The sequence below is a fragment of the Adiantum capillus-veneris genome, chromosome 30 (assembly GCF_014529385.1).
Source record: "Adiantum capillus-veneris isolate H3 chromosome 30, ASM1452938v2, whole genome shotgun sequence".
Classification (NCBI taxonomy): domain Eukaryota; kingdom Viridiplantae; phylum Streptophyta; class Polypodiopsida; order Polypodiales; family Pteridaceae; genus Adiantum; species Adiantum capillus-veneris.
The window spans coordinates 48,636,862-48,650,875 of record NC_140960.1 but is presented as its reverse complement, the minus strand read 5'-3'; the positions used below and the strand labels follow the sequence as shown (position 1 = coordinate 48,650,875).

Sequence of the window (14,014 nt, the reverse complement as noted above, 5' to 3'; positions counted from 1 at the left end):
CTCCAATTTTCAATTCTCTTTTTTGTTCCAATACTCGCTTTTTCAGTTCAGTTCGTGATGTGCTTGTCTATTACACCCCCTTGTCAATGACTTTCCCGTTACAAACAGTTTTTGCGTATTCTCTCAAAGACCGTTACTTGATGAAAGCCTAAATTATGTGTGATGACAACTTTGCACCCAAAAGTGTTGTCGGATTCCCATAATCCGTCTTTTGTTAGGCATTGAGACAACACTCAAGGCAATGAAGAGCTACTTCTATTGGCCTCAACTCAAGAAGGATGTGGATGCTTACATATGGACCATCGAGAGTACTGCTATGGATTTCAATTGTGACCCTCCACAGACTCAAAGTGGACATGATGGCATCTGGACTACTGTTACTTACAATGGATAGATTCAACAAGCACGCTCATTTCGTACCACTAAAGAAGACAATAGAGGTCAATCACTTGCAACGTCATCGTGGAACGTTTAAGGCCAAAATGTTCCACCCTCAATACATGGTGTTTCAACACAAAATGTTTCGATCTAATATTGTTGAAGCATTTGAAGCATAATGCAACCAAGGGCTGAAACGTGCATATATAGATTTTAAAGGGCCCTAAAACCTAAAACTATGGTAGCTTGTTGTTAGTGAAAGGCATGTGTTTCACTTGATAAGCAAAACACTTCAAGGCTCGAAACATTTCACTTGTTCGAACCTGCCGAAACATGTTTCATGGTGACCATGATCTCTTGGCTACACTATTCATTGCACAGATCTTCAAATATCAGGAATGCCAAAGTCGACTGTCGGACAAAGACTCAAGATGTAGAGCAGTGTGCAAAAATTTGGGTACGACACTCAAGTTCTCTTCATCGTTTCACGCACAAACAGAGGGGCATTTACAGATACTGACCCACTTGTGCTAGGCTTGTTGAAGTGCTATATCTCATTGGTGGAGTTTGCTTACAGCAAAAAAGTTCAAGCGGGGAAGGCACCAATTCAGATATCAGTCAGTTTGTCATGCTGTTGCATTGTTTTACCGCCTTGTCACGTGACTTGCCAGTTTCATTGACAATCAAGGGTAGCAAGAAGGGATGGGTCACCCTGGGTCTTGCCACAAGTGAATGCCAAATGGATGGCTGCATCTTGCCAGCCTTGATGTAGACAAATGTGTGACAACACCCAACTACAGTCAATCATCACTTGCAAAGAGGGTCATACGATGTGCATATGTATCTGACAAGTTCGATTCTGCAGGTCTATTGAAAAGACTCACAAGATTGCAAATATAACCACTTAGGCTTCCCTGCACTAACCTGGGCACTTCAGACTGAAAAGTGAGTGCATGTGACTAATATAGACTCATACATATAAAAGAATAGAAGTTATGTACTCAGCCAACCTTTCAAAATATATAAGACGACACAAAGAATGAGCCTACCACATTCAAATTATGAAATTCAATCTTATAGCAACAATCACAAGCATATAAAGTACAAACTTACTTGTCCCTTTTGAAGGAAAGTCCTTGCTTTCATGTTTCTTTTGACGTCTCAAACACGGAAGTAAGAGAGCAAAAGTCGCAAGTAGGCCACCTCCAAAGGCACCCATAACATTTATGGTCAAGGGGTTGTCAGAGTCCACACTAGAGCTATTCGCCAGTATGAAGTTAGCTGCAGCAAATCTTGGCTCTTTCTTGAGTAGAAAAAGACCTTCATTTTCAGAGGTGAAGCTATGATATGCAAGAATCTTCAACCTTTGAGTATCTGCAAAGCAAATCAAGCATTTCCAAATCAAATGAAGAGCAAAGAACCCAAAGATACTATTAAATCTTTGTGATAGGAGACTGAAATTGACCACAGATACTATTAAATCTTTGTGATAGGAGACTGAAATTGGTATGAACACAAAGAAAACCAAAGGAAAGATGACGGAAAAATGTCCTGAATACAGTTATGGAACTTTCTGCCCTGATCCCAGTAGTTTCTATCTCCTGCACTTATGAAGTAAAAGTCTCCATCTCCAACTGGTTTTACCCACGAAAAGTCCCTGTATCGTGGATGGCCGTCAGCCCCTTCACATGGATTCATTCACCCTCATATATTTCTGGACCTAGAGATGCTTTTGCTTGCGGACTTTCCAAGCAAAAACATTCGTTCAAAGCTGAAATAAAAGAAAGTGCTTCAAGAACGGCAGCTTTGGCCATGCAATGGCTAACCTGGATGGAATGCTGCTTTGCATTGCGAGGGAGGAAGCCCCAGGAGGAAATGAAGAAAGTCCTCTTCCAAGTTGCTCGCATATGCATGGGTCTCAAAGAACGCTAGGAGTGTCAAGCACTTCACAAATGTTAGTATAAGCCCTACATGGGCGGAGCGCCCACTCATCATGAGCAGTGAACTACAAGCAACTTTGGGTGAGTGAAATGGCCCTCGTAAAGCTGCATGCTTAAAAGGGAGGAATTGCATATATTCTCTGCTTATCTGCATGCATCTGCTCTGATGATATACCCGAGCTTGTAAACCCAACGTAACGTCAAAGGCATCAGCTCATTATCTATGGACTTCTTTCATTTCCTGTTTATGTTCTTCTTGCTTTGTGGATGGCAACGATAGCAGAAGGAGCTTCATTCTCTACTGTCGCTCTCTCTTTCAGCATAATAAAAGGTCCTGGCAGTGATATAATGACCTTGCAGGTTTGTACGCCCGTGTGTGTGTGTGTGTGTGTGTGTGTGGTGGCGCTCGCGCCAACAAAACCACAACATGTTCTTCAGATGTAAAGAAAGCCTCTTCTGCAGCCAACCAACTTCGGACTCTTTTCCGTGACCAAGCAGAAGAAGGAAACAAACACCGCACATGGGCCATGGGCCATGGCACAAGTGTGTGGGAGTGAAGTCTCTTTAATCGCCGTCCTTTCTTGTACCTCTTGTGTACTATCTGGTAAGGATCATCTGTATCTATTCATTGTCGATTTGCTCCCCTCAGCACTATCTACCACATGGTCAGTAAAACCCAGGGTGGTGGGATCAACGGTTGCGGACAGGCTGTGGGGATCTCGAGGAGAATGAGCGGAGGAAAAAAAAGTCAAGGCATTGACCCGCGACCCTCCGCGTCGACGACTCGAAGCTAAGACCTGCTCGTTGTTAGCCCAACTCCCTACCCCACGCGAGTCCCTACCCACACGCTCGCGTGGGTTTGCGTGGGTTTGCTTGCGTGAAGCCACTATCTCATAAAGTGAACTCGGACAGGGCCAAAAGTAAACACTGGCCAAAAAAATAAACAAAGACACATCGGACGGAATCTGTGCTTCGCGGGAAATGTGCTTCACTTCAACGCCCTAGATCCCACTACTTATACTTCATCCAATACCCCGTGTTAGACAGTGCTAAGGATTTGCTCCCCTCATGACTAAGTAACACTCATGGTGAATAAGGAGATCCACGGTGTGCAACTCTGGCATGGATTCCGAGCCCCTAGGACCGTTAGATGGCCTTAAAAACTAAACTCACACACTCACTACCTATAACATCATGTTCGAGCACCACTTTTCCAAACACGTGTGTGTGGGCTTGGTGGTTATCACACATGCCAAAAGTCATTGGGACATGGGACCGTAGGTTCAAGCCCAGGTTTTGCAAGGGTGCCCTTCATTTTGTGAGGCCATGTTTACCTCGAGATTCGAGATGGGCGCCCTTCGTCTTTAATCCCCTTACTCCACCCCACATGCGGGTCCCTGTCACTTAGTGCCATGGATTCAATCCCCCAAACTCCCATATTACTATCACATATTGGCTCATCTCTTATTTTACTAATGAGCTAATTTTTTTATTTAAAACCAGTTGCACGCAGGGGCTACTAGTCGGCAGGTGGGAGAAGGGGTTGCGACAGGAGCTGGCTGCACGGGAGAGATGAGGGCGTTAGCATAGTTTTTTTCTAATATTGTGGCTTCATGCATAAGCAAGTAGCTGCTCATGGTTGCATGGTTAGCGGAGAGATCTCTTCCTGCATGCGGCCTCTCAAGTTTGATTTCGCGCTGCAATGTTCTTTCAGTTATGAAACATCTTAGACAATCTAAGGTATAGGTGAAATCTATGAAGATTCCACCTAATAAGTATCACGCACGAGCCAATATGTTCTGATTTTTTTTTTTAAATGTCAAATTTGAAGCATCTTTTTACCAAATTGTAGTCACATACGTATATTGCGAGCTTTTTAAAAAAAGATAGAATTTGAGGCATCTTTTTGGCAAATCGTAGGCACATACGTATGTTGCGACGTTTTTTTTTAAAGGTCGAAGTGGAGGCATCTTTTTACCAAACCATAGGCACATATATATGTTGCAACTTTTTAAAGAAAAGGTCAAATTTGAGGCATCGTTTTACCAAATCGTAGGCACATATGTTTGTTTCGATGTTTTTTAAAAAAGTTCAAATTTGAGGCATCTTTTTACCAGATCGTAGGCACATACGCATGTTTTGACTTTTTTTTCAAAAAGGTCGAATTTGAGACATCTTTTTACCAAATCGTAGGCACATACATATGTTTTCGACATTTTTAATAAAATGTCAAATTTGAGGCATCTTTTGACCAAATCGTAGGCACGTACATATGTTTCGATGTTTTAAAAAAAAGGTCAAATTTGAGGCCTCTTTGACCAAATCGTAGCTTTCAACTTTGTTGGATAGAATCTTTGCAATTCTAGAGCCTCAACTCGCAATTGAACTCTTGTCAGATGCTTTGCAAAGGGACTCTCTTTGCTAACCACTCCACCCACGCATCCTCTTTGCACACTGTTTGGTGTTTGCTATGAAAAAAACAGTACGACATCCAGCTTTCCCACCATGTATCCCTCATTGCCTATCCCTCGTCCCTGCTACAGTGTGTGCCCCATCTCTTCTGCCTTGTCTTGGCCCGTGCATCCACGTAGGTGGAGGCCATCGCCCGCCATAGGCCACCACCCTTAGCTTTCGCACCACCCTTCCCTTTCCTTTCCAATCTAATGCACAAAATCTTGCAATCACTCCATCTATGAACGATTTTTCCAAAATCATTTATACATACTGGCTCATATTTCCCTGGATCCCTTGGATACTCACATTTTGTATTTTTCAATCAAAACTATGGGAGCAATTGGATTTGAACATGAGCAGGTTTAAACTTGGCTCTGCGTCCTCTGATAAGAAACGTGGAATACTAGAGTTATCTCTGGAAACATATATTGACAAGGTCTTGTAATGCTTTAATATGTAGGGGGAAAGATTCTTTTGAGTACCTCAATGTAAGAATATGCACAACTTAGCAAGAATGATGCCCCCAAGTCTGATGTTGAAAAAGCAAAAATGGCCAAGGTGCCATATTCTTCAGCAATTGGCAATCTTATGTATGCCGTGGTAGCCACCATATGAGACATTGCATTCGTAATGAGAGTGGTTAGCAGGCTTATGGAAAATCTTGCAAAAAGCACTCGGATGCCAAATACATTTTATTAAATTCTATTAGTACTAATTATATTATTGGAAATTATAGAAGTTATCTGGAAACGGATCCCTCCAGGGGATATGTACATGACGGTGACCTTGATTCAGCACGCTTGAGTCTTTCTGTGCGGCTTCTTTCAACAAGTTGGCAAGCATCCATAAAATGTTTAGGTGTTTTCTTAGTTGCATAGAAAAACTTGTCATACCTTGCCAACCCCGTAGTCTACTAGATCATTCATGATCAACAGCGGCAATTTCCAGGGCAAACAAAGAGCGCATATCATCCCCAGAAGTTACCTCCACATGTTCTTCAAGAAGTATATCATCTTTTACAATTGTCATCATTCTTTGCACATACTTCTTGAGCCTATATCCATTAACTCTAGATGAGTGCATGTTTCCATCCAAATCAGCAAGCTGATAAGTTCCATTCTTGTACTTCTTTGCTACCATAAATGAACCCTCCCAATTGATTCAAAACTTTTTTTGAAATGTGCTATACAGTCTACTACTGTATCTTAACACTAGTTCAGCCTCCTTTATCTCTTTGTCCTTCACAGTTTCATTGAACTTTCTTTGTTGATCATGTTGACTTTTCTCATAATGCTCAAAAGCAAGAGAACGATCAAGTTGTGAACATTGTAAATGCAAAAGTCTCTCTTCAAGCATGTCCGTTGCCTCTCCATTTAGCTTTATGAGCATCTTGATAGAAGGAATCTCAACTTCAATGGGCAACAACGCTTCCTTTCCAACACCAAGTGAAATGGAGAAAATCATGTTCCTGATTTCACAAATGTTCTATAAGCCCACAAAGTACATGAAAGTTCAAGATCTTATGTTTTACTATGACTTTGAGTCATTTTGGTAAGTATCATAATAAGCTCTCCATTGAATCTTTCATTCAGTCCATTGCATTATGGATAATATGGAGTGGTGTACCTATGTTGTACCTTCAACTTCTCACATCGATCGACTCTCCACACAATCCCGGACCATTATCAGAGAGCAATTCCAATGGTACACCAAACTTACAACACATATCCTCATACACAAAATTTCCAACATCCTTGCTAGTGATTTTCTTTACTACCTTTGCCTCTGCCCATCTTGACAAATAGTCAACTGCAGTAAGAATATAACATTTTCCTCTACTAGTCATAGGCAATGGCCCTATTGCATCAAGTCCCCATTTCCCAAACACCTCATAAGCCAACATAATGTTGCAAAAATAAGCTTTGTGTACTCTCTTACCCATACATTCGCATGGTAAACATGATTTTCACTAATGACGGATATCCTTTTGTATGCTTGGCCCCACATACCCTTCTTGTAAGATCTTTTGTAAAGTTACTTTCATTGCAAATTGTCCACCACAAGATCCCTCATGGTTCTCTTTTAAATTCTATAAATCTCTTCCTTCCAAGGTACACGACGACGTAGCACCAAATCACTCCCTTTCATAAAAAGTACATCATCATGAAGCACATATTTACCATCTTTCCTCATGAATGCATACTTCTTTGATGCCAAAATGTGTTGTGGTAGTGTAAAACCATGGCACCAATATCATCTTCTCCCACTGATGGGTTCGCATGAAACTCTTTTTCTCAATCTGGAGCTTGCATAGTAGGAAGAGAACCCAAAATCTTCTTGACTTTCTCAAAAACCTCTTCACATTCAACAATCCAAATTAAGGGGTCAATCTTTGCTGCTTGCTATAAAGGATAGAGAATTTGTGATGATAAGGACATGAATCTACTCATATATCTAGCTTTTTGGATAAAAGTGGCTAATTGCTTTGTATCCTTTGTGGATGGTAGAGACATTAATGCCTTGACCTTCTCAGGATCTGGATCTATTTCATTCTCTGATATCACATGCCCTAGAAGCTTGACTCTAGGTTGTGCCAAATAACATTTGTTTGGATACAATTGTCCTCCACAGTCATGAGCTTGGGCTTCTTGGTGAACTTCATGAGTACTTTGATCCCCTCTTATGTCCAAAGCAAAATCATTGCCTCTATTCGGTAAGTTATGGGGAAGAGGGTACAGATCACTGTGAGTGCTATATATGCCCAAGCTCTCCACAATTGTAGCATGTAGGAATAAATATTTTACCAGGATACACACCACGTCCACGTCCAAGATTTCCAATAGGTAGTGGAGCTTCATATTGTTGATGATCCCCTCTTCTTGCTTATGGTGGAGCACCTCTAGTATAACCAACTCTTCCATGTCCACCTCTAATGACATTTAGGCGCAATTCTTGCATCATATTCATTATGTTTTCCATATTGTGTTGCATTTGCTCCGTATTCATTTGCCTATGGGATCCTTGTTCACCATGGCCTCCATTTGCTTGAACTTCTCTCTCATATCACCTTCTTTCCACTTCATGATCCGCAATTATTCCATATTCACTTAATCGTAGTGTCTTCCACTCCTTTTGCCTGGCTATGGTTACTGCTTCTTCAAAAGTGGCTGGCCTCATTAACTCCGCTTTGAGATTTATACTCCCTTTGAGGTTGGCAATAAAACGGTTCTTCTTTAACATGGTTGGTGGAGTCTCATCTCCAAGAGATAAACACCAATGATCCCAAACACATGTAAACTACTTCAGTTAATCATTAACACTTTGATTCTCCTTCTGCACATAATTTAGAATCTCATGCCAAACAGTATCTGGCTCCTCTCCTTCTCTAAAGCGATACCAAAAAGCATGCTTAACTAGGTTGTAATCAAGCACAACTGGTGGATTTTGTGCTTGAGCTTGTGCCTCAGAATCTTGCAACCACCCCCTTGCATCACCTTGCAAGGTGTAACCAAAAAGACGCAGCATAACGGCAGGATTTTGTATGCCACGTAGTACTTGGCCAATTTGGACCAAATTTGACCATTTTTGAGCCATTTTTGACCTATTTTTGCTAACAAAAGCCATTTTCGATGGGGATTGGGGCAAACGGCTACCAAAAATTGCCAATTTTGTCACGTGATTCCTCAAAGCATTTCAAAGCACTCCATTTTAGAATCCATCACTTTCTATACATGATGCACGTGATCTGGATAAAATATGCAAGGATATAGCCGAGGTCACGGGCGACTACACAGATCACGTTTTGCCCATGAGAGAGAATTCTCTATACTTCCACTTGTTTTATTGAGACTCAAAAGCATATTTACATCATGTAGAAGAATTCTAGAAAACCATGATGCCACAAACAAGGTTCCAGTCCCTCCAAGGGATATGTACATGACGGTGACCTTGATTAAGCATGCTTCAGTATGTACATGGCATAGACATATGCAACTTCTTTCAACAAGTTGGCAAGAATCCATAAAATCTTTAGGTATTTTCTTAGTCGCATAAAAAAACTTTTCATAACTTGCAAACCCCGTAGTCTGCTAGATCATTCATGATCAGCAACATTAATTTTTAGGGCAAACAAAGAGCGCATATCATCCCCAGAAGTTACCTCTGCATGTAAAGTGACATTTGAGTTGTCATGCTCTTTAAGAAGTATATCATCTATTACAATTGTCATCATTCTTCTCACATACTTCTTGAGCCTATATCCATTAACTCTAGATGAGTGCATGGTTCCATCCAAATCAGCAAGCTGATAAGTGCCATTCTTGTACTTTTTTGCTACCATAAATGAATCCTCCCATTTGATTTGAAACTTTTTTTGAAAGGTGATATCCAATCTACTATTGTATCTTAACACTAGTTCACCCTCCTCTATCTTTTGGTCCTTCAGAGTTTCATTGAACCTTCTTTGTTGATCATGTTGATTTTTCTTATAATGCTCAAAAGCAAGAGTACGATCAAGCTGTAAACATTGTAAATGCAAAAGTCTCTCTTCAAGCATGTCCGTTACCTCTTCATGTAACTTTATGAGCATCTTGATAGAAGGAACCTCAACTTCAATGGGCAACAACGCTTTCTTTTTAAACACCAAGTGAAATGGAGAAAATCATGTTCCTGATTTCACATATGTTTTATAAGACCACAAAGCACATAAAGTTCAAGATCCCATGTTTTACTACGACTCTGAGTCATTTTGGTAAGTATCCTCATAATCTCTCCATTGAATCTTTCATTCCGTCCATTGCATTGCAGATAATATGGAGTGGTGTACCTATGTTGTACCTTCAATTTCTCACATAGATAGTTGATCAACTCTCCACAAAATCCCGGACCATTATCAGAGATCCACTCCAATGGTACACCAAACATACAACATATAACCTCATACACAAAATTTCCAACATCCTTGCTAGTGATTTTCTTTATTGCCTTTGCCTCTGCCCACCTTGAAAAATAGTCAACTACAATAAGAATATAGCATTTTGTCATAGGCAATGGACCTATTGCATCAAGGCCCCATTCATCAAACACATCATAAACGAACATAATCTTGCAAAAATAAGCTCTTACCCATATGTTGGCATGGTAAACATGATTTGCACCAATGACGGACTTCCTTTTGTATGCTTGACCACACATACCCTTCTTGTAAGATTTTATGTAAAGTTACTTTCATTGCAAAAATGTCCACCACAAGGTCCCTCGTGGTTATCTTCTAAAATTCTATAAATCTCTTCCTTCCAAGGTACACAATGTAGCACCAAATCACTCCTTTCATGAAAAGTACATCATCATGAAGCACATATTTACCATCTTTCCTCATGATCACATACTTCTTTGATGCTAGAATGTCTTGTGGTAGAAGGCCTGTCTGCAAAAATTCTTCTTCTTTTGACTTAAGGGTTCTCTTCCATGATACATAGCCTCATTAGATTTAATGACAAACACTTTAGTGATCATCTCATGTGCAGCATTATGAGCTTCTTCATTTTGGGACCTATCAACATGCATGATGCAGCTCCAAGTTCAAACTTGTTTCAGCAATTGCTTCACTTGAAGACAAAGGCCCTTCAATTTTGGAATATTGTTTTTCCACAATCCCATAACTTGCTTAACCACTAGCAAGGCATCGCCCCTTATTCGTAAACTATAGATTCCAAGTTGCAAACACATGTGCAAACCACTTTGAAAAATAATGTAATTAGCCTCATTGTTGCCTTTTACATTAAGCTTTACGCCTTGCTTCCTAATCAAAACTCCTTTGGGTCATAAATTACAATGCCTCCAGATGCTACATCATGACTTTTCCGATTATATGAGCCATCAAAATACATTAAGCATACATTTTCAAGTTCTTGTATTCTCACCCTTTCTTGCTTCAAGGCTTCCTCTTTGATCAAAAGTGGACTCTCTTTCTACATAAGGAGATCTTCCAAAGTAGCTCTAGTGCTTTCCTCGCGCGACCGTAAATGAGAATTGAAACTCTTGAAGCTCAATTATCCATTTCATCACTGTCTTTGACATGTTTGAGTTATTGAACAATTGAGGAAGTAGAGAATAGCTCGTCAAGAAGGTAAAAGGCCGTGGTAGTAGCTGATTCCCTAATCTTCTACAAGCATATACATTGCTAATCATAACAAGCTCCACTTCAGAATAACCTCTCTCAGTAGCATTCTTAACTCAGCTGGAACAATATATGGGCCTCATATATTGTGATCTTTTTATTTTTTGTAAAAGCATGGCACCAATAGCATCTTCTCCCACTGATGGGTTCACATAAAACTCTTTTTCTCAATCTGGAGCTTGCATAGTAGGAAGAGAACCCAAAATCTCCTTGACTTCTCAAAAACCTCTTCACATTCAACATTCCAAATTATGGGTTCAACCTTTGCTGCTTGCTATAAAGGATATATACTTTTTTATGATAGGGACATGAATCTACTCATATACCTAACTTTTTGGATAAAAGTGGCTAATTGCTTTTTATCATTTGGGGATGGTAGAGACATTAATGCCTTGACCTTCTCAGGATCTGGATCTGTTCCATTCTTTGATATCACATGTCCCAGAAGCTTGACTCTAGATTGTGCCAAATAACATTTCTTTGGATTTAATTGTCCTTTACAGTCACCATATCATCCAAATGCCATCTAAAGCTTCATACAATGATCTAGTGGAGTACTATATACACAAAAATCATCGATGAAACCTTTGACAAACTTCCCCAAATATGGAGTGAACACCCAATTAGCTCTTCTTTGGAAATCGCTAGGTCCATTGGTAGGCCCAAATGGTAGCACACAATAACAAATTGTTATGAAAGTATTCTTCTTCCAATCTTCAAGAGCAATAGACATTTTGAAATAACCTAAAACACCATCACACACACTATATCGTTCATGTCCTGCAATTGAGTCCAGAACTTCATCAATAAAAGGCAAGGGATAAGGATCCTTCTTTGTGGCTGCATTCAATGGCTTATAATCAACACAAACTCTCCATCTTCCATCCTTCTTGGGGGTCACCACAACAAGACTTACCCATTCTACATTATCAAAAGGACATATGAAACCTCCTTCCAAAAGCTTATTCACTTTTTCTCTTAAACCTGCCATTTTCTCATGTCCAAGCCTTCTATGCTTTTGCCTAACAAGTATTGCTCCATCCTTGAGTTCATTCTGCACATCCTGTCCTTAAAAACCCTTATTTCTTGGTAGGAGGTGATAAAAATATTTGGGAACTTCTTTAACATCCTTAAGAACTCGTGGAGCACTTCTAGCATAACCACCTCTTCCATGTCCACCTCCAATGACATTTAGGCGCAATTCTTGCATCATATTCATTATGTTTTCCATATTGCATTGCTTTTGCTACATATTCATTCGCCTATGGGCTCCTTGTTCACCATGCCCTCCATTCGCTTGAACTTATCTCTCATCTCCCCTTCTTTACACTTCATGATCGGCAATTATTCCATATTCACTTAATCGCTGTGTCTTCCACTCCTTTTCCGTGGCTATGGTTACTGCTTCTTCAAAAGTGGCTGGTCTCCTTGACTCCACTTTGAGCTTTATACTCTTTTTGAGGTTGGCAATAAAACGGTTCTTCTTTAACATGGTTGGTGGAGTCTCATCTCCAAGCGATACACACCAACGATCCCAAACACGTGTAAACTGATTCAGGTAATCATCAACACTTTGATTCTCCTTCTACACATGATTTAGAATTTCATGCCAAATAATATCTACTCCTCTCCTTCTCTAAACCGATTCAAAAAAGAATGCCTAACTAGGTTGTAATCAAGCACAATTGGTGGATTTTGTTCTTGAGCTTGTGCCTCAAAATCTTGCAACCACCCCCTTGCATCACCTTGCAAGGTGTAGCCAAAAAGATGCAGCATAACGGTAGGATCCTGTATGCCACGTAGTAAACATTCACCTTCAATATTTTCCACAAACACATTAGCATATTTTTGTGGCATCCATGAAAGTTAGGAAAGATTTGTGCCATATTTGTCTGCCACATTATCACTTACATGTGATGTCGATAGGGTAAGGGATGTCGATGGATCCCTCTAGTACCTAATCCACCTCACACTGGGTAACTCGGCCCCAGTGCTTGGATTCACAAAACCTCATGACCCTCAACAAAGGCTGCAATCCAATTTAATTAGCGCCTCATATGTTGCCCACAATTTGCACATAGATAGGTGGTTGTCTCAAGGGACCCACGGCCATATACATCATCAACTCCAAGAACTACAATCCAAAAGTATGCATAGAGTTCTTTCCCTCCTCAGTAGGGCCACAAACAAGGGTCCAATCCCTTGAGGGGATATGTACATTGATGGTGACCTTGATTAAGCACGCTTGAGTATGTACATGGCATATACATATGCGACCTATTTCAACAAGTTGGCAAGCATCCATAAAATCTTTAGGTGTTTTCTTAGTCGCATAAAAAAACTTGCGAGCGTCCAAGAACTCTAAGAAAGAGGAAGAGCCCCTCTTGATGTGTGTGTTGCTCCTAGCCAAGGTCCTTTGATAGAGCAAGCCAGGGGGAGGTGGATGACAAGAAGGAATCTTGTGAAGATTCCTTTGAATGAGGAATTTCCGAAACGTAGGGGTGTATACTAGTATAACCTACTGGCTACTTCTTCACTTCATTTACGAGGAATTTTTGCAAACTCCTCCCAAGATTATCTCAATGATGTCGACCACAACCTAAATGGCTGAGGACCGAGCTAGAATTGATTTGACGAGAAGGCTTTAAAATAAGCATTTCTCATGTAAGCCACCAGGTAGCCAAACACTTGTTGCTTCCATCGTCAAGCCCTTCTTTAAATAAAAAAAGAGAGAGACTTTGATTGTTAAAATTTTCAAAACATTGAATGTGGAAGTAACAAGAATATGGAATAACTTGTCATCCACTTGGGAGCCACGAGGTGGACTGCAACACTCTTCACAAATGTTTTCCTAGTTCTCCACACTCCATCTCAAAGGAGTAATGACATTCCAAAGAGACCTATAAATGAAATGCATGGATGTAAGAGGTGGATGTTGGTGTGAATCATCTTGTGAAGATTTTGAGGCCCCTCTAGCACTAGATATACACCTCGAATGTGAAATGTAGTGTATCCCTTTTTGGATGACATTTTATGTCAAGAAGAATGACAATTCAGAGGGACA

The 14,014-nt window shown here is 40.4% G+C and overlaps 2 protein-coding genes across 3 annotated transcripts in view; both read right to left on the bottom strand.

Moving 5' to 3' along the window:
• LOC147417914 (calmodulin-binding receptor-like cytoplasmic kinase 2) overlaps positions 1-2,901 on the bottom strand; it is an 87,517-nt gene extending 84,616 nt beyond the window's left edge. The window contains exons 1-2 of one of the 2 annotated variants that reach the window (XR_015187240.1): positions 2,205-2,901; positions 1,492-1,752 (exon numbers count right to left, since the gene is read on the bottom strand). Coding sequence is in view for 1 of the 2 variants with exons in the window: in XM_086506556.1 (XP_086362682.1) it covers positions 1,492-1,752; positions 2,205-2,472 (529 nt within the window). In the remaining variant the exon portion in view is untranslated. The remainder of the gene's footprint in view (positions 1-1,491; positions 1,753-2,204) is intronic. The other variant, XM_086506556.1, reaches the window with a different exon arrangement.
• A 2,789-nt stretch (positions 2,902-5,690) lies between these two features.
• On the bottom strand, positions 5,691-8,012 carry LOC147417913 (uncharacterized). Its single transcript, XM_086507052.1, has 4 exons — positions 7,840-8,012; positions 6,424-6,565; positions 5,972-6,257; positions 5,691-5,905 (listed from the first exon to the last, which is right to left on the bottom strand). Exons 1-4 carry the CDS (start codon positions 8,010-8,012, stop codon positions 5,691-5,693), a joined length of 816 nt encoding a protein of 271 aa, XP_086363178.1.
• Between the last annotated feature and the right edge of the window lie 6,002 nt (positions 8,013-14,014).

Bases quoted from the DNA above. Each gene is read 5' to 3' on its own strand.
- LOC147417913 (XM_086507052.1), bottom strand. From the start codon at position 8,012: ATGTTAAAGAAGAACCGTTTTATTGCCAACCTCAAAGGGAGTATAAAT. The intron at 6,566-7,839 runs GTGATATGAGAG...CTATTTGTCAAG, and splicing joins GATCATGAAGTGGAAAGAAG to ATGGGCAGAGGCAAAGGTAG. The intron at 5,906-5,971 runs GTAGTAGACTGT...CATTTATGGTAG, and splicing joins TGAACTAGTGTTAAGATACA to CAAAGAAGTACAAGAATGGA.